Source organism: Protopterus annectens, chromosome 3.part0, assembly GCF_019279795.1.
Source record: "Protopterus annectens isolate FY-2018-M chromosome 3.part0, PAN1.0, whole genome shotgun sequence".
Classification (NCBI taxonomy): Eukaryota; Metazoa; Chordata; order Ceratodontiformes; family Protopteridae; genus Protopterus; species Protopterus annectens.
The window spans coordinates 1,751,919,460-1,751,940,606 of NC_056731.1; the positions used below are offsets into that span (position 1 = coordinate 1,751,919,460).

The 21,147-nt window shown below is 40.3% G+C and overlaps 1 protein-coding gene across 1 annotated transcript in view; it reads left to right on the top strand.

Moving 5' to 3' along the window:
* LOC122797007 (myosin-10-like) overlaps positions 1–21,147 on the top strand; it is an 862,491-nt gene that overhangs the window by 688,788 nt on the left and 152,556 nt on the right. Inside the window, exon 7 of the mRNA XM_044065778.1 lies at positions 12,615–12,782. Coding sequence (XP_043921713.1) covers positions 12,615–12,782 — 168 coding nt within the window. The remainder of the gene's footprint in view (positions 1–12,614; positions 12,783–21,147) is intronic.

Below are 21,147 nucleotides of genomic sequence, written 5' to 3' on the forward strand. Positions count from 1 at the left end.
TCCACCTCCTTAGCCTGGTTCTCTAGCTACCTATCCAGTAGGCAGCAATCCGTTAAATGGCTATCCTCCTTCTCTCCATTCCTCCCTGTCCCAACTGAGGTGCCTCAAGGCTCCATCTTAGGTCCCCTCCTGTTTAATGTCTTCACTAATGATCTTTTCACTTCTTGCAAGGAATCTTTCCTCATTCAGTAAGCAGATGATTATACACTTATATCAACCTCAAACAGTATCTCTGTGCTCCATTCCCTAACACAATAAGCCTTTCTATCCACTAAAAAATGGCTTTCAGACAACCTACTCATACTAAACCCAAAAAAGACTAAACTACTACTCTTCCTCCCCCGCTCTCTTTCTCAGCTTAAAACTGCTTTTACCATCAAATCCTCCAACAACACAATTATCCAACCAGATACCCATAATAAACTCTTAGGGGTCATCATTGATGATGAACTAAAATTTAACCTCCACATACTCCAATGTATAAAGAAAACACATCAGAAATTGGGCCTACTCTATCCGAACAAAAAATTCCTAACCCTCAATTCTCAACTCACACTAGGACAGGCTCTCCTCCTCCCCTCCCTCCTATATGCCACCCCAGTTCTCACCAACATTCAGGCCACAACCCTAAACAAACTTCAACAAACATACCATAAAATAGCTAAATGTATTACTAATTCCCCTTACAAGGCTCATCAGTGTATCTCACTAAACTCTCTCCAATGGCTAGAAGTCCCCCAACAACTGCAGCTATCTCAATTCCAAATATTACACTCTATTATCTACAAACCTTCAGCCTGCCCATCCCTCTCTTCCTTGATCTCTCCCTATACTCCATCGCGAACCCTCCATACCTCCAGCCAGAAACTACTAGACATCTACCAACCCAAAAAAAACATAGGTAAGTTGCTGTACAAACAGTCTGTTGCACAAGCTTGGAACAAACTTCCTCTTCACATCTGCTCCATCACCCACTCCTCACACATTAAAAATGAACTAAAAACTCATCTTCAGAACACCAAAACCTGGCCCTGCTTCAACCCAACCTAATTCCCCCCACTCTCTCATTGGTGCCTCACTCTACTATCTCTTTCACATCTCCCTGTAAGATAGGCTTCTTTCTCTATTTTTTATTTTAAGTTTGGTTGACTGCACAGGAACCTCTTGTTTTAAATAGTAAAATTGTACTTGTCTCTATACTTGTATGATTGTTTGCTTTCCCTTTGTGCCTGATACATTTGCACACACACAACTGTATTGCACTCTGTGTAACTTGTATATATGTATAATCTACTATCTTAGACTTAATGACTGTATAATTGTTTAAAGTTGTAATGTATTTGTATATCATCTATTTTGGAGCTTTTCTCCTTGGGTCTCCTCTGGAAAAGGGCCCAAAAGCCCAGCAGGACCAACCCGGTTTACAAATGTCAATAAATAAATAAAATAATAAATATATATATATATATATATATATATATATATATATATATATACATATATGTATAGTTTATACACGTCTATATTTGCACATTATAGTCTAGTGTTATGGGTTATCACAAACGGGATCTGGGTAACTCTCGCTAGGCATGTTGGGATAGGGTCTAGCCTCGAGCCAGTGGAAGCTGTCAAGCTTTAGAATGCGGCCAAGTCAGAGCCGAAGATCAGCTCCAAACCCAACCAGCAAGAAGGGAGGCGAGATCAAGGACAACAAACATGGAATGTTATGGTGAGTACATAACTTCTTTTTTGTGCCCAAAACACAGTCTTTTACTAAAATCATGCAGTCACCTTGCTCTTTAAGTTTATTTTGTCCTTTTATTGTACTTGTTATGCCTTTTTAATCTCTTATCATGCTTTATATACTTTTCTTGTGCCCATTTTACTTTAAACATGCTTGTTATGTAAACCAAAGATAATTCTGAGCCCCATATGAATAGTTTTGCTAGTTTTATCAAATATTGTGGTGTCAAGCATTTAGTTTGCTTAATAATGCGGTTTGTGCCTTTTGTTTGCTTAATAATACGTTTTTGTGCAACTTGTTTATTTAATAATGCGTTTTGTGCCTTATAAATTTGCCATTTCATTTTCTTTGCCAAATAAATCATTTGTGCAGTTTTCTTTACCGTTAGCTCATTTCTGTCCCTTTTTCATTTGTCTGTGCTCTGTTTCACTCAACCTGCCTAGTCTGCCTTCACCTTCAACTCTGCACCTCATGGCTCGAAGAAGCTGCTCTCTCAATCCTGGTTCTGACACCGTGCCATTCGTCTGGTCAGAATAAAATGGACGAGCATTCATGGGTTCTATTCAAGCAGATTTATTACACACAAACATATCAGAAATGAGGCTTTGTAACTTAAACTTATAAACAGACTGACTACTGCACTCATACATGTTAACAATCTGGCTGTTCTCTCAAAATGGCTCTGCTGCCTACACATACTCAGTATTTATATGCACTTGCTACATCTGGAAATGCTTCTTAAGGTACATACACACTCTCTGATCTACAACTATCCCCTTGTTTTTGGTGGCTTGGAAGGCTACACCAACAGTACTGGGGGGAAATATGAATGGTCTGAGGAACAACAAGCAGCCACACCAGAGTCACCCCCTTCTCAATGGCTGAGGCAAATTTAGAGCTGACCTGATGTCAAAACACTCTTTAACAAGTTTATTCTTTTAGCAAGCAAGGGAAGGTGTAACCACACAGACAGAAGACTACTCCATTGGTAAGCCAAGGATGAGGTGAGAAAAGCAGGTAGCATAACATATTCAAGTTGGTAAAGTGGCCAAAGTGAACAACTGATTCTGAGGTAAGCAAACCACCGAACCTTCCCCACATGCCCAAATATCCTGTCCCAAACACACAAATACATTTTTATTCAGAACACAAACCTTTTCTCACAAAAATTCACACAAGCACCAACATAACAACTACATTCAGATATGCAAAGACAGTCCTTATCCCCTTGTTTCATAGTAAATTTTTTATTTTCTGACAGAAAAAAAACAGAAGTTTTCTTCACAAAACTAGAGTAAAATAAAAAGACTTTCCCCAACAGGGATATATTTGCCCAGCTCTTCGATTGCTAGCCAACTGACAGATTCATGGGGCCCATAGAAGAAGTATTCACTTCATCAGCAAAAAAGCTTGGAAGCTTTTGTTGCTCCAACTACCTTTTATATGAAGCTCTTCATGAGCTCCTGCAGTAGGGGTGCATGGAAGATCCCCAAAGCTGTGATAAGGTGGCTGGTGCAGGGGGTAAAACCGATATAGCTTAGGCTACTGCAACAGCGATCTGTGTGTTAAACATCTATATGCATTCCTGTAATAAAAAGCTGTGATAGTAGCCCTACAGAGATTATTTACTTATTTATAATTTGTTTACCAGGAAGGTGAGCTGGTCTACTGATCCTTTTCAGTCATGACCTGGGTACAAAAAGTACAACTGAAAAACATTTTGTACAAATATGTGCAAATTATAATTACAAAACATTTAGTACAAATGGACGTTAGAAACCATATACAACAGTGGAATTGCTGTGAAATTACAGTAAGAAAGAATATAAAGTATATTAGAAAAATTACTGTATGTTCTGTAAATACAACAGTAGAACTGATCTGAATAACAGCACAATAGCGGTTGTTCTTGTCTTGAATGGAGTAATAGTCACCATAAAGAAACAATAAATTAATAATTCCAGTGTTAGTGCTTCAGGTAGAGTAGTTTTATGAACTCCTTAAATATATGAATGTCATGAAGTACTGCAGTGTGCATCCAAGAAAAATAATGAAGGAATAATAAAAAAAATGATGTGGCCTTTTAATGGAAGTTTTGATAAAAACAAATACCTTGTAATTACTCACCAGGCTAACTTTAACACAAACAGCACTCTTCCTTACTACTTCTTTCCCACATCTCTCTCATCCACAAAAACATTTGGGCCTTAGCAATGAACAGTGAAAACTCAATTGTAAATAAAATGCATACAGTCTAAGGGCTGGATTAATGAATGCCTACACTAAGTATACATGATCTGTATTCAAAAACATCCCTACCACATTTTTGTTAGTTTCAATTCTTTGCTGGGATGTCCTCTGTAGAGTCTGCATCCCCTCCCTATGTTCACATAGGTTTCCTACAGGTGCTCCTATTTCCTCCCACATTCCAAAGACATGCAGTAGGTGGATTGGAAACTCTAAGTTGGCCATAGGTGTGAGTGTACATGCAAGTGAGTGGTGTGGAAGAACCACTGCAGGAGGACTAGCTATCCAGCAGTTTAAACCTTGGCATTAGATTGTCACTATTGAAGTGACACCCTGACACCATCTGCAAAAATTGGGAAACAGGGGTTCTGGATGGATGGATGGATGGCTTCACTCAGAAAGATTACTCTTTGTTGAGATGTAATCTAGACATTGTGGTAACTTTTATGACTCCCCCACGATACTTAAGGTTGCAAAAAAAATCTGTAGGAAAACTAAAATTAGGAGCAAGAAGGTGGGAGTTACGTTTGATGTTGTCTATTCACTCAGATTGGTGTACAATTAAGCGTTAATGAATCCGGCCTTAAGTCTCTTGTAACTACTGCTTTACTGTCTACTCTTAGACTAGCACTTATTGATACTACTATCCATATCTAACATTGTTATGCCCATAACAGACACACATGTACCTGTTTTGTAACACTAAACCAGATCCAGCAGTGATTTCCCTTTCTAAATCTTCTTGTACTGCTAATAACTCCATTCCTTCTGACAAAGTTTGGAAAGCAATGGATAAATTAGGGAAGTACTTTAACTTTAAAACGTTTAAACTGTCATGCTTATTTATTAAAGTTTTTACCTGTGTCTTCTGAGAACATGCAGATGTTAACAGTTAGCCTTCCTTCTTCTTCTGAGGTAAGGAATTCATTAAATCTTTCCATGACACCTGTCTCTCATGTGACTTAGCATATTTTAAAGTGTGCTTATGATGCTTCTGACTCTTCCACCAGAGATGCTGCTTCTGGGTCAGTTTTGAGGAGATTTGCTTGGCTTTTTTCTCAAAATCATCATGATGATGTTAAGTCTGAGATTTAAAATTCTTTCTTAAAGAGAGACTGTTTGGCCTTTCTGCAACTGAGGTGCTTAAAAAGCATGACAGATTTTTTAACCATCCTTTTTTCTGACCAAATAATAGTTTTCCTTCTGCCTCAGCTCCCTTTTCCAATAAGCAGCTTAAGCAGCAGGGCAGTAATTAGAGTTTAGAATAAAACAATGGAAAGGATGCTCAGAAAAGAAAGGAAAGGCTTGTAAAACTCAAGGACATTCCTCACAATCAGCATGACTATCTGTCAATTCAAGGTCCTCCTCCCCACTCTGGCAACCTTTCTATGTCTCTGAGACTTTATCTTCCCTATTGGCATGAGAGTGTTTCAGAAAGTTGGGTTCTGAATGTCATGCAGTAGGAGTATACTTGTCACTGGAAATCCATCCCTCATTTTCAGAGGAATCCCATTTGTCCTTGGAACCAGATTCTGCTATTTCCCACCATTCTACACAAACTACATTATCAGGGAGTCATAAAAACAGATTCTCTCAATCTCATGGGAAAAGGTTGTTATTCAAGATTTTTTCTAGATCTAAGAGTAGAAGGTCCTGCAGGCCAGTACTGGATCTTATTGGGCTAAACCTTTTTGTTAAGATTCCGAACTTCAAGGTGTTTTCACTTCAGTATCTTGTACTATTATCCCTCCCCTGTAGCTTTCATGGTAAAGCTTGATCTAAAAGATATTTAGCATCACATTCCTATTGAGGTTTTCCTGCACTTCTTAAGGTTTATTGTGTCTGGCTTACACTGTCAGTTCTCCGTTTTATCATTTTGGCTCTCCACTGCTGTAAGGATATTCACAAAATGCTTAGTTTCAGTCATTGTTTATTGCAGAGTTCACAATTCACATTTTTCCATATGTGGATGATTGGCTTGTCTAAGCAGACATTTTCCAAATGTCAAGAGTCTTTAGGACTCTTCAGGAACTTCTACTCAGTCTGGGTTTTCAAATAAACCTGCAGAAATATTCTGTTATCCCTTCCCCCCAGAATGATTTTCCTGGGATGTTTGCTGGATTCTGCCTTGGGAAGAGCTATTCTTCCTCCAGACAAAGTAGAGGTGTTTCAACAGTTCTTCCTGAGTTTCTCCACCTAAACTCAATCATCTGCAAGGACTTTTTCAGGAAATTAGGGTACATGGCATTGATGATACACATGCTGCCCTTTGCCAGGCTACATACGAGGAAAATGCAGAGGTATCTCGGATCAGACTAGACTCCATATCTATGACCTTTGACTTTTCAGAATCCAGCTCTGGGGTTTGTAAAGAGGGAGATTAAATGGTGGTAGACCAGATGGCTTGCAATCCAGAGCTTCTGTTCTGCCATCTGACCCTCCTATAGTCAGTCACCACAGATGTTTCAGACATGGAGTAGAGAGCAGTTTCAAAAGGAATAAAAGTGCAAGCTCTGCAGAATTCTATAGACAGAGAAAATAAATGTCAGAGAGATACAAGCAGTAATCAAGGTGTTGAAGGTAATGAATCATCTCTAGTTCCCAGGGCCTCTGCAAATGCATATAGAGAACATCATAGTGATGTTGTGCCTGATCTTACCATCTTTGAATACTGGCTATGATAGTTTGGAAGGTAGCAATTCAGCTCAGTCTGACTCTTCAGGTTTCATACATTCCATCAGAGAAAAACTTTATTGCAGACAAGATTAGCAGGACTAGGACAGACCCTCATGAATGGAAGCTTTATCCTGCGGTCTTTCAAGAATTGATCCAACTGTGGCGAACACCAGGTAGCTCTGTTTCACTCTTTTCAGAACAGAGAACTAAAGAAATCCTGCTTCAGGAGTTGTAGACAGGCCTGGAAGACACATGCATTCGCATTCTCATTCCCATGGACAGGAATGCTCCTGTATGTTTTACCACCCTTTCCGTTGATAAGCAGAGTTCTTTTAAAGAGTCAGAAGGACTACCAAAAATTGTGGTGGTGACTTTTTTTGTTGGCCAAGGTAACAGTGGTTTTCCTTTCTTTTCAATTTTGCCAAAGACAATTGCTACTAGGTTCCACACAGAATGGATTTACTCATGCAAGGAGAGGGTTGATACAACCCATTATGGAAGCTCTTCAACTAACTGCCTGGATGATAACATTTTGATACATTTTAGGCACCTTTTTTCTGAGGCCTTACAGCAGATACTAAAGGAGGCAAGAAAATCTGCTACTAGACAATCATATTTGTGTTAAGTGGAAAAGATTTTCTAGTTGGTGTCAGTCTAAGAATCAGGGTCTTCTTTGGCCCCAGCTGCCTCAGGTTCTTGATTATCTGTGTGAATTACTGTTCAAATGGTCTGTCATACTCTTCTATCAAGATACATTTGTTAGCCATTTCTGTTTGTCTACCTTTGGGTTTGTCCTTTGCAATAACTCTTAAGTTAAACAGTTTATGAAAGGGGTTTTGCATACTCATCCTCCTAGGAAAAAGGTGGCACCTCCTTGGGATCTTAATTGTGGGCTTGAAAAGCTTTCCTTTTCCCCATCTGAACCAGCATCATCAGGCTGATTTGAGGTTCGTAATGTGAAAGGCTATTCTACTCATTGCTCTGATATCTGCTAGGAGAGTATCTGAGTTACAGGCACTTCTGGTGAGTCAACCCTACCTCACTTTTCTCAAGGACAGATTTTCTTTGAGAACAAATTTCACCTTAATGCCTAAAGCCATCTCAGAATTTACTTTAAGCCAGATTGTTAATCTCCCAGTTTTCTTTCCTGAACCAAAGAACAAGGGAGAATGGATTATTCCCTTTCTTTATGTACACAGGCAGCTCAAGTACTCCCTAGACAAAACTGAAAAGCTGACCAGCTGTTTGTATCATATAAAGGTAAAAGGAAAGGACAACCAATGACAAAGCTGACTATTTCTAGATGGTTGTTTCATGCCATTGCTTTATATTATACTGCCCACAATAAGTCAATTCTAGGCAGGACTACAGCTCATTCTACAAGGGTATTGGCTTATTCTGTGGGTTTTTGAAAAGGGGTGAACTCTAGAAGTATTCTAGAGGCAGAAAAATTAGTCTTCTTTACATTCTTTTACAAAACACTACAAATTGTATTCCTTTTCCAGTTTCAGGACACACTTTGCTAGGACCATTCTCCAGGGGCTACTGGTGTCTTAGTTATTGACCTCCTCCCTTTTTCTTTTATTGACTAAGTTATGGTAATCTACTGATATAGCTTAGGTTACTGCAACTGTGATCAGTGTAATAGTAGATGTTAGAACAGCTCACCATTTCAATACCCATCTCGGCCTCCAGCCTTTATTCTGGCTGATGTTCTTTTTCTTTTTGACAGGATATGATTGATTTTCACCTTATGTGATGCCTAGATCTCCTTGCCTTATTTAACAAATGTTAAATAAATAAATAAAATATGTGTGTGTGTGTGTGTGTGTGTGTGTGTGTGTGTGTGTGTGTGTGTGTGTGTGTGTGTGTGTGTGTATATATATATATATATATATATATATATATATATATATATATATATTATTTATTGTTGGTTTTATTTCCTAGCATAAGCTTTTAGGCTTTTGCCTCCCTCCTAGGCAAAAAATGCTCTTTGGCACTATATCTGCCTTTTATATAGGGTTCCACATGCACTCCTGGTAGTTGGAGCTCATAGAAGGTGTCCAAAGGTTTGATAAGCTGGCTGATGCAAGGGGGTAAGACCCATATAACGTGTGCTACTGCAATGGTGATCTATTAGAACATATGCTGTTGTGGTATTTACTTACACAACTGTGCTTTCTTGTTCAATATGCATATTATTTAAAGAAGCTTATTTAGTTCTACAGACGAGTTACTTAACTTTATGTTCACTGTGCAAATATATGTTTTTTTTCTAAATGCTTTTTTAGCTCCTATATCTGTTGATCATTAAGCATCTGGCAATTGGACTCTACTCATTTTTCTGCATTGCTAGGGAACTGACCCCAATACAGTACTGGGGAGGGAGCTGTCAGGAGGGGCCATCATACTATCAACTATGAGAGTTACTTGTACCCTCTCAGGAAATTAAGCAGTAGGGGTATTTTTATTCCCTAACTGCACCCCTTGGATGGGGAGATAATCTGTCTGTGTCACGGAAGGGATCCATTACACCTTCCCGCTATGAGTGCATGCTCCTCTGCACTTGCAGTGGCTTGGTGAGCAGAAATCCTCCCTCCAGGATGTGCATCATGATGCTTCACTCCTCTGAGGGATTGCGGCTGTATGCATCTTGCTCTTCCCCACCATCCCTCCTAAATGGGTACACCCAGAAACATAGCTAGGGCAGAGCAAAGGGAGTGTCTGTCCCAGGCATAAGGTGTTAGAGGAATGATCAGTAATTGCTAATGGTGCCGTACTGCTGTGGTGGCATTCAAAAATGAATACCAATACTGTTTTGATGTGAGGGCTATTGCACTGAAGCTCTTCTTGTGTGGTAAATTGTTCTGTTTGAAGTAAGCAGTTTGCTACAGTTTCAAGCAGGACACTTTTTTTTTTTGTTTTGTTTTCCAGATTAGAGAACTGCATTGGGTGTTGTATAAGCTAGTGATGGCTCCAGGCACACTTATCCTCCTTGCCAGTTCTGTCAAGCACCCATGATGCTAAGTGAATTCAATTCACCTGGGCCATAGTCAGGACTTCATCACTCCATGCCACTGGAGTGTGTCTACTGAGCAAATATTTTTATTATGCTTTTCTAAATGTTTATAAGAACACACGTACATTACACTTTTTGCTGTCATACACATATTTGGATATATCATTTAAAAATGGTCTAATTTGTTGCAGTATTCTAGTACCCTCGTGCATCATTTGCCTGTCCTTCACAAGCAACCATCCCTGCAGGTAGCCATCACCATGGCATAGAGGGGACCCAGTCTGATTAGCAACTCAGGTGTTTGAGGCACTAGCAGGGAGGGATGGGCATGCTCATCTTGGGGAGGGGAGGTGTTCATTCCCAGCATTCCACACTTTCAATCCTCATTGGAGATGGGGGACATGAAGGAGATATAGATGAAAGAGGGGGAAAAGGGGAAGACATTGGCTGAGATGATGATGTGGCAGGGTGATACTCCAACATGGTCCCATTGCACCCCTTGGCTGTTACAGGTGAGCGCACATGGGGGAAATGGAAGTAGGGCATAAGAAAACAAGAAACCCTCCAAGATAGCAAAGTAGTGCAGTCCTTAGATCTCTTAATTGGCCCTGATCTTAATCAGAGTAAGTCCAGGGGAGGTAGGTAGACATGTGAACAAAGAGAGGCACTGGGATCTGGGGGAGAGTCATCTACATGGGAGAAAAAAAATGAAGTTAAAAAATCCCTGCAGGGAATGTAGACTTGCAGAACTGAAGACAATTAGGAATAATGCAAGATATGACACTGACTTGAGGCACCTATGCTAGTGCCTACCCTGGGCTCAAGACCAACACTGGATCCTCACAAGGAGTATGTGATTAGTGGGAAGAAATTCTGGCTACATCATGGAACATTGTCTACAGTAATTTCTCCTGGAAATTGTACTGTATTGGTAAGTATTTTGCATGCAATCATGTTTTCTCAGTTGTCCACAACAGAGAAATTACAAATCCACTACATTTCTGAAACTAATTTTATACTTCTAATCCACATCTTCAGAACTGGTAGTAAATGTTGAAAAAAAGAAATAGTGGTGTGCTTGTGAATATATTCAAGGTCATTTAATATCAACATTGGGACACAGGATGGTGGATATCCCCAACCCTATACATTAAGGTGCTAAACATCCTTTCCTTATTTCCTTAACAGTATCACTAAGCAAATCACATTCACACACACACATTTCAAACATATCTAAACCCTTTCTTAACATTTAGTCTGATCCTAACCTGAACACACACACACACACACACACATACACACACACACACACACATGCTCTCAGCCCAATGCCAAATATTCCATTATTTATTTATTTGACATTTGTTTGCCAGGATGGTCCATTGGGCCGAATGAGCCCATTTTCAATGGAGTCCTGGGGAGAAAAGCTCCATAGATACAATATATAGAAAATATATAAAATAACAGTTTGTTAAAGTACAAGAAGAATACATATAATCCAAAGTAAATGTTAATACAATTAGAAGACAAAGCAGAACAATATGTAACAATTCATATGAGTTTACAATTTTTAGTCATTACAAATGAAAGTTTTGACAGGGCACCAAATCCCACTTACAATGTTCAACACTTTGACAGTCCCATTTGTTAACCAGGTAGGCCATTTGGACATACAGTCCCTTTTCAGGGGCAACAGAGGAACAGTGTCTGGTTAAGTTACTTGCTCAAGGTCACATAGCAGGCAAATGAGGGCTGAGGAAATCAAACCCTGTACCACATAAACTACATCTTGCAACCTTAACCTCTGCACCAGATGCCAGATAAATCTGGACATTCCACCAATTCTGACAGAAAAAAAATTGTCAAAAGTAGGTAAATTCAACCGAATGTATTGTACCTATACATATATATATATATATATATATATATATATATATATATATATATATATTATTATGTGTGTGTAATTTCATTGAATCACTATTTAATCAAATGTGGCTCGATGAAACACATGTGCTTGGCTTCTGAACCCATAAAACTCAGGAATAGGCTTTACCATGGGTCCTGCAAGATGGGCAACTTCACCACTTTCCCAATTCCAATCCGTATGCTAGATTGGGGATCATTTTATTGTACTCTTTAAACTATGGGTTCACTGAATAGCTGCTTCATAAAATTGAAAGAGAATATATATATATATATATATATATATATATATATATATATATACACATCAATACACTCCAGCTCCAAAGCTGCACACAAATGAAGGAGGGAGAAATCTGCCTAAAAAAATCATAAGGAATGATCAATCTCAACACCAAAGATTTCCTTCTAGATTGATACTGTACTTTCTTAATTAGTAGTTGTTTGAAATTTGTGTTTAATTGCTTGTGTAGCTGTTATATGAATGTTTGTACTAATTAATAAATAAATAATTCACTGCTGGTATAAACTGAGAAACTGCACAAACAGTGATTTTCTCTGCTGCAACAACCACAAACCTACAAAACTCACCTGTACAAGTACTACTTAACATACGTTTATCAGCCTTACCTGGGAAAGGAAAGTATAGTTATTCGCCCCCAAGTCATGGCCTCCACAATCCTATAAAAATTCACCTGTACAAAGTACTGTCCTCAGTTGATCACCAACCTGACCTGGGAAAGGAAATCAGCCACATAGTTCTTCACTCCAGTCCAAGTCATGGCCTCATTCCCAAAAGTGAAATGAGTGGACTGCAAAATACCTGCTTTCTTACCAAATTGCCAGTCCCGTGGACAGTTATTTTTATGATTTCATGCAGCACATCATAAGTATGTTAGCTTTCTTTCCAAATAATAGTTTAACAGCTTTTGTTAAAAGCAGTACTTTTTCCTGTGGTTTAAAAATACATAATGCCTTATGTGGTCACTCTTTTCACAGCTACGTCATCTAGAGCAGGAAAGAAGTTCAGCACAAATGCATGGATTAACACTTCAGACTGAAGTAGCAGATTTACAAGACAGGCATTCTGCTCTACTGCTGGAAAATACACAGTTCCTTACAGAGAAATCCCATCTAGTGGAACATATTTCTCAATTAAACAGACAGGTAATACACTTTTCTTTACCACTACCACTATGAAAAATGTATTCTGCATCACATGGTCATCATCTGTACAGTGTCTCCCATCATATTCTTCCAAACTGTATTTTATTTTATATTTAACAGTCCTTGGACCAGTCCTTCTATCTGGCTTTCAGTCATGACCCAAGCCATATGGCAACAACACAGTATGTAATAAACTATTAAAGGTTGTTATATATAGCAGCAGATTAACAGAATACATGTGAAAACAGCAATAAGAATAAATGTAATGGATTTCAAGTCAAGATAGTGTTATAAAATAGGTATCCATAGATTGTCAATCAGTAGTCCAGCTAAAAAACTGCAGTTGAGAGGTTCATTTTTGTGCAGCTAGATACCTCTACCAAACCAGAAATATAACAATTTGCATCCTGTAATGTTCATCATTTGATCACTGCTGAAGTAGCCTAAGCTATATGAGGTTATATCCTTTTTAGGGCACAACGTCCAGCCCACTTCCAAAGCTTAAGTGCACCTGCCAGGCAGCCAGACCATTGGAAGTTAAGCAGAGTAGGGAGAAAAACAGTGTTTTGGGTGTCAATTCCTCATAGTTTTCCTGCCACTGAACCAATCTTGCTTTCAAGGATCTGTGGTTGGTTAGTTTTTCTCAGTTGCTGGGGGGACTGCCTCATGACATTTGTGTCAGCTGAAGCAGCATGGCTCTTCTTACTGTTTTTAGTGTAAACTTTTGTTTTCATCAAGTTTGCTCTGCTCTTTAGTGATAATAATTTTATAACTTATTTTTATGAGCTGTAGCAAGTGAGTTGTGTGCTTGTCTCTGAGCATTATTTTTTGAGGAAAAAAATACTGTTTTGATACTTATTATTTGCCAGTTAATGCTCATATTGCTTACTGCATTTCAGGCTTCTTTCCTGGCTTAACTATGGAAGAGCTTACCTGTTCCTTGGTTCTTTCTTCCTACAGACACAAAAAAGGATATTCAAAGACAGCCTTTGCCAGTTCAGCAGGCTGATTCCTTGCCACATCTGAAGATGAGTGTCCCTGCAGTGGCCCTCTCAGGTCCCTCCAACCACTCATCTTGTTCCTTGGGTTCCTCTGGTGTAGCTCCTTTGGCCACCATGGATGGGGGTTAGATACATTCAATGTGGGTGTCAGAGTGTTCTCTGTGGGCATGAGAGAACCACTCTTGCCTGTCTCAGAGGAAGTAGTGGGAAGTCTCCTAGGAAGTAGTGGGAAATGCATCTTTGCTGGTCAGGCGAAGATGCCTGTTCCCTTGGGTGATGCCCCTCTCATGAATGTATGTGCTTCTGTGGAGATTCCTGTTAAAAAGAAACAGAAACGGAAAGTTAAACATTTATCTTTCCCTGTTTCTGTTACCCTAGAGAGAGATTTATTAGGCTGAGCTCAAATCTTGGTTCAGGCTCTTAACCCTTTACATTCTAGTTCTACTGGTAAGAGAAAAATATATATATATTTTTTTTGTTTCTAAATATTCCCAGTGTGAAGAACAAGGAATAGACCTGGAAGGAACAAATTGAGTTATTTCTCTTTCTGTAACAGATTCTGCATCTGTGGAGAGTATTTCTTCTGATCTTCCCTTGGAAGAATTTCTGAAATCACATCTAGAATGGATCAATATTTTTAGTTGGAACAAAATGATATTCCAGTTTCTTTATAAAAGTAACACAATTTATTACAGCTGGATTTTCCATAGCCTACTGCTGTTTCTCCTGTACTTCTAGCTTTGGAGAATGTTTTTTTTTTTTTTACATGCCTGACAGCCAGACTGCTCCCTCTAAGAAGGCAGACAGACTGTATAAGGTTCTTCAGACTTTAAGTACTTATTTTCTCATCCCAGATCTGGCCCTGCAGTGATTTCCATGTGAAATCCGTCTGCAGCTAGACACTAAATGCTAATTCATGTCCCTCTGACCAGAATGGGAAAGGTTTTTGACAGATTTTTAAAAAGAGTGTATTCTTCTGCTATTCTTCCTTTCAGACTTCTTAATCGTAAAACTTATATTTTAGTTTTTGCTTGCTTATTTTGAAAATACGAGGAACATTCCTGCCATTTTTCCTTCATCTGAGGATAAATCATTCATTGCTTCTGTTTCACAAGTGACCAAACATTCTTTGAAGTGTTTTTTTTTTAACTCACCTGATACATTTTCCAGTGCAGCAGCTACTGGGTTTGTTATAAGAATATTTGCATGATTAAATTCTCAAAATTTGCCTGAAGATATAAACTCTGAAATTCCGAATTCTCCCCTTGATAGGGAGTTTTTATTTGGACCGTCTGCTGCTGAAGTCCTGAAAAAGTGTGATGAAAGAGAAAAAATGATTCAAGAACTGACAGATTTTTTAGCCATCCTTCTCTAAGTTTGTTAAAAGTTTAATCTCTAATTCAGAATCCTTTTAGAAAAAGCAAACTAAGTAGATTCAGCACATTTCAAGCAAGCAGATATTCAGGTAAGGACTGCTTTGCATGAGTTTGCATTGTTTGCATGAACCACAGTGAAGTGTCATGTGCCTTCAATGAATGATGATCATTAGATTGGTTACTGGTTGATATTTCAAAATAAGACTTAAGTTTGATGTTTATTTTTTGTCTGGGGATACCTCCTTGCTTATTGAGCAAGTCATTGTTTCCTTGTATTGTTTTCCAGTTACTAGAAATGATATTCCTAACATGACCATTGTCCAAATTATACTGTAATGAAAATGTCACAAAACCCCAACCATATCGAAAGTAACCATCAGTGACACTGTAATTCACTTTTAAGATGGGGCAAATGTGGAGGCCCTTCTTTCAGAAAATGGATCAAATATGCTTTGGACCACTGTTTGCTCATTCCCACTATCAATGAACAGCTGATGTTTTAACACATGATATCATGAAATTAGTATTACTTCAGGCTTTGATGTTTGCCAAGACTAATGCTGTTCTCAGCACATGCTGTGTACCCAGAATTGCCTCCTCCTGCAGTTTATATGGAGTTACATGTATCAGCAGTTATTTAAGTTTGCTTGAAAATTATTTTTTATTAGTCCTGCTGCTCCTAGTACTATTGGCACTATCTGTGTGTCTTTATTCCATATTGCTCTAGTTTCTGCTTGCATAACCTGGTAATCTGTTGTTGTCATTTTCATTCATTCCTCAACTGATGAGTCTCAAATCCGACCTCAGATTTGTCTCGGCTGCTTTTACCAGATTAAAGGATCCACCTGTCAAGCTCCTCCCTTCACCTGTAATGCCCTATCATCCTGGTATACCTCAGTTCACATTAGCTGTCATATTGTTCATACGTGAATCTTTTGCTCATGGGCTTCAGGGTGCAAACTGTTTTTTGGGGGAATTCTACCTTCACCAGTAGAACAGTTGCCAGTGGGGCACCACAGGGTTCTGTGCTGGCCCTGTACTGTTTGGAATCTATTTCTCGGAAGGCCAGGTGAAAGTAGACAATCTGTGGCCTACCAGGTTTGCAGATGACTGCAAACTGGGAGCAATCACTGAGTCCCCTAAATATATTAACATATTACAGGAGGTGTTAACACAGACAAATGATTGGTGCCAAATCCACTGTCTAAAACTAAATGCAACAAAGTGCATCATTGTCCCCTTTGGCAGAGGTAGCCCCTGCAAATTACAATATAGGCAGCACCCTCCTAAGCTCGAAACCAGTGGTGCATGACTTGGGAACACAAGTTGGTAGCAGTCTAAACTTCGATAACCATCTGTCCACAGAGGTAAGGAAAGCTTTTTATGTTGCACACCTCATAAGTAAGGACATCTCTTCCAAGACCAAGGATGTTTTAACTCCTCTGTATTACACCTTCATCTGACAACTAATAGAGTACAATGCACCCTTTTGCATGTCGCTCTCCAGACACCTGCAGCAGCTGGAGAGATGACAGAGGTTCCTGACCAACAGAATTCATGGACTCCAAAACATGAGCTACATGGCAAGACTGAAAGCCCTGTTGCTATACTCTGTGTCCTACAGGCTGCTGAGATGACCGGTGCCTGGCTTACAGAGCAGTCTCTGATGCTACCATAATGGAAATGCTGCACATCCACAATTCAAACTGGACAAGAGTCACTCAATCCAGAGATCTCAACCTAGTCTGTGACTTAAACAAAACATACTGGAGAGGCAGACATGTCTCCCAAAGACTGCTGCTACTCTGGAATAAACTCCCAAGTCACATCAAGCAGAGCTCCTCAATGACCCTATTTAAGCGCAACCTGGACAACTGGATGGGAGACCATAAATTCACGCCTGGGTTGGCACCTATGTCTCACAGGGACATGGGTAGCCGGTGCTGATCATAGATTCAGTCTGCAAACAATCAAATCACCTAACAACAGTCAATTAGGGAACCATCTAGCAATGGTCAATTAGGGAACATGGGCATTACATGGCTAGGCTTATAAAAGCCCTAGGGCCATTAGCCTAGTAACCTCCTATGAACCTATGAACTTCCAACACCTGACCAATCCATCCCACTGATGCAGTCCTTAGGAACAGAACATGTAAAAGGAGACATGTAGAATCCCCCCCAGGAATCTCTCACCGAGGACACCAACTTTGATGAAGGGGAAGGGTCCCCCAGATCACCACCTAATGACGTCTCTTTGGAGAGGTCCTGGAACTTTTCAAGAAAAAAGATGGATGGTGGATGGTCTTCCAAACCCCCTTCCCAGGAGGAATTAGTGTTTCTGGAGCCTTTCAGATCTGGCCCAGCTATGGCTTGGGTGGTCCCACCTGCTGATGAGTTGATAGACCAAATCTCACACCATGCACAGAAGGAGCTGAATATCATGGAGCCTATCCCCAGGTGAACAGATAAGTTCTCAGTGCCCCAAAGGACAGAGCCCACTGGAGCAAGGCAGTCCCTGTAGATGCCATAGACATGGCAGCAGTCTCTAAAGAAGAGCTTGCTGAGCAGAGCTCATCACTTTGTCCCCCTAACAGGGAGTTTACAACTGTGGACAGATTTGGCAAGCTTGTTTATGCCTCAGTGACCTTTGCCTTGAGGTCTCTGAATTATCTGGTGTACTTTCCCAGGTTACAATGAGACCTGACCAAGGAGCTCTACATATCTGTTTCCAGGTCCATGTCTGTGGAGGACCAAAAGAAAGCTTCTTCATAACTGGCCAACTTATCCATGAGGCTGTTATCTCATGCCACTGAGGATACCTCAAGGATGATGGGTTTGGACATATCCATTAGAAACTATGCCTGGATGCACCTGTGTGATTTTGCAGAGCCCTTCAAGACTTTGTTCATCAATTCTCCCTTTGATGGATCATCCTTATCTTTCAGCCGCAAAGTGAAGGAAATGCTCTCTAGGAATGAGCAAGATGGAAAGACCTTGTCTGCCATTGGGATCCATTTTTCTACCCCTCAGAGATCCTTCCTTCAGAATCAGTGAGGTGGTAAGAAGATGTGGTTTCTTGTGTCCCAGTGGCCTTTCCAATAGTAACATAAAGATGGTTTGCCGTGGAGCAGGGGGGAACTCTAACAGAAGATGCAGCCCTTGCAGCAGAGGTGGCTCACAGAACCAGGGTTTCAGAGATGCATTCTTGGATAAACCCAAGCAGTGCTCCTGAAAGGTTGTTCAGCTGCTTTATTCTGAAGGCAGTCAGGGGGCACTTGACTCTGCTCCCAGAAGTCTGGGCCTCTGTCACAAGAGATACTTGGATGTACCTTCTTTGAAGCAGTCACCAAAACCATAGATGAGGGTAAAATGGTTTACACGGCTTATCTAGATCTCATCAAGGCTTTCGACACCATCTCCCACTTTGGAATTATAGATAAGCTCACTAAACTAGGTATAAATCCCTATGTCACAAGATGGGTTGCCAACTGGCTCATGGACAGAACCCACACTGTGAAAGTAGCAGATTCCAAATCCGACTTCAGACCAGTGACAAGTGGAGTACCACAGGGTTCAGTCCTGGGTCCTCTCCTGTTTGATATCTACTTCTCTGAAGTGCAGGCTAACACAGAAGGTCTTTGGCTAACAAAATTTGCAGATGACTGCAAACTAGGAGCCATAATCAAAACTCCTAACGATGTGGACAAACTACAAAAGGGCCTCACTGTGACAGATACCTGGTGTCAAAGCCATGGCCTGAAGCTCAATGCCAAAAAGTGTATTGTCATCCCCTTTGGTAAAAACTCTGTACCCATGAACTACCACATAGCTGGTAGTCTACTTAATGCTGAAAATGTGATAAGAGACCTTGGGACACAGGTGGACAGTAGTCTCTCCTTTGATAATCACATCGCCACAGTGGTCAGGAAATCCTTCTACGTGGCTCATCTCATCACAAAAGGATTCTCATCCAGAAAAAAAGAGGTCATGGTTCCCCTCTACTCATCACTCATTAGACCCATTATAGAGTACAGCGCTCCTTTTGGTATGTACCTCACAAGACATCTACAACAACTGGAAACACCACAGAAATACCTCACAAAAAGGATTACTGGCATCAGACAGATGCCCTATGCAGACCGTCTCAAAAAACTACAGCTTTACTCCATCGCATATCGCCTACTCAGGGGCAGTTTCTGCCTAACATACAAAGCTATGTCAAACCCAGAGCTGTTGGACATGCTCCACTTAAAGAAATCCCAATCCCTTCGAGCTACACGCTCTAGGGACCTAAACCTTATCACCACAATAAACAGAACATGCTGGAGGGATAGATTCCTGTCCCAGAGACTTCCCATACTCTGGAACAGACTACTTATCTATGTCAAACAGAGCTCCTCATTAGCACTCTTCAAGAAAAATCTTGATGATTGGATGGGAAATGGGAAATTCATCCCAGGGATCCCTTCTGTGGCTCTGCTTGACAGGGCTACAGGAAAATAATTTTCTTGGGTGGCGAAAGCCAGGGTACATTTTTTGGCTAGGCTTACATAGGCCCTAATGCCAATAGCCTAGTACCTACCTATGAACCTATGAACCTATGTAGAGGATTATATCCAGAGGTTACTTTATACCATTTTCCCAACCCCGTCCATAAAAATTAAAAAGATTTCCGATGTTTGACCCAATCAAAAGAAGGCAGCAGCCATGGAAATAGAAAAGAAAGTCATGCAAAAACTCCTGCCAGACCAGTTAGGATCCAAAACCTACTCAGAATTATTTTTAGTGCCAAAAAAGATAGGGGACTTGAGACCCATCCTGGATATCAGCAAACTAAACCAGTATGCGAAATATTCAAAGTTCTGGATAGTCATGGTTAAGTCCATTTTGCCCCTGCTGAGAAAGATGATTGAATATGCTTGACAGATCTTAAGGATGAGTACTATCACATTAAAATGAATAGGTGCTCCAGAAGATATCTGCGCTTCTGGCTGGGAGACAGCCATTACCAGTTCAGAGCACTGCCCTTTGGCCTCACCATAGCCTTCAGGGTGTTCAACAAATGCATGGCAGTGATAGTAGCTCACCTGAGACTGCTGGGATTCCATGTATTTCTCTATGTAGATGACTGTCTCCTGACTCCTCCAACCAGGCATCTGCTTATACAAAAAAGGGGGCTAATTGCTCCAGTTATGCCACCATCTGGGCATCACAGCTCACTGCTACACAGAATCTGGAGTTCATAAGTGCTCATCTAGACATGGTCAATTAGATAGCGTCAGTTCCTCCAGCAAGAGTATAAACCCTTAAGTCCCTGGTCAAGAAGTGATATTGCATTCTTCTCCTCCAACATGACTAGTCTTGCAAGTTTTAGGATCCATGGCAGCAGCAATAACTCTGGATCCATTAGCCAGATTTTATGTGTGGATTCTGCAGTGGTCTCCTTTAGTACAGCCCTTGTACATTCCAGTCAAGATCACACAAGTTTGCAAGAAACACCTTCTTTGGTGGAGCCATTCAGACAAAGTTTTTCAGTGACATTCATTGGTTCTCCCTCTACTGTTAGCCATGGTGACTTTCTTGGGAAGGATATTCCAGGGTATGTGTTCTTCAGAAGAGGCCAATTCACACATCAATGTCATAAAACTGAGAGCAGTCTTCCTAGTGTTGCAGGCCTTTCAAGGTGCTTTCCTGTCTGGTTTGATTGCAATTCAAACAGACACTATGTCTTTGGTCTAGCACATCAACAAACAGGGGAGCCAGATCTTCTCCTGTATGTTGAAAGGCAATGAGCCAACATGCTTGTAGACAAACTAAACAGGTCCATTCTTATGCCTCATGCTTGGTCTGTCAATGTTAAAGTTGCCCAGAGGATTTCCTGTTGATGGGACCAGCCATGCTGCGATTTTTTCATTTCTCCCTACAACTACAAGTGCAGCAGGTTCTTTGCTCTGATCCCTCCACCGAGGAAGGCATTGAGATATGC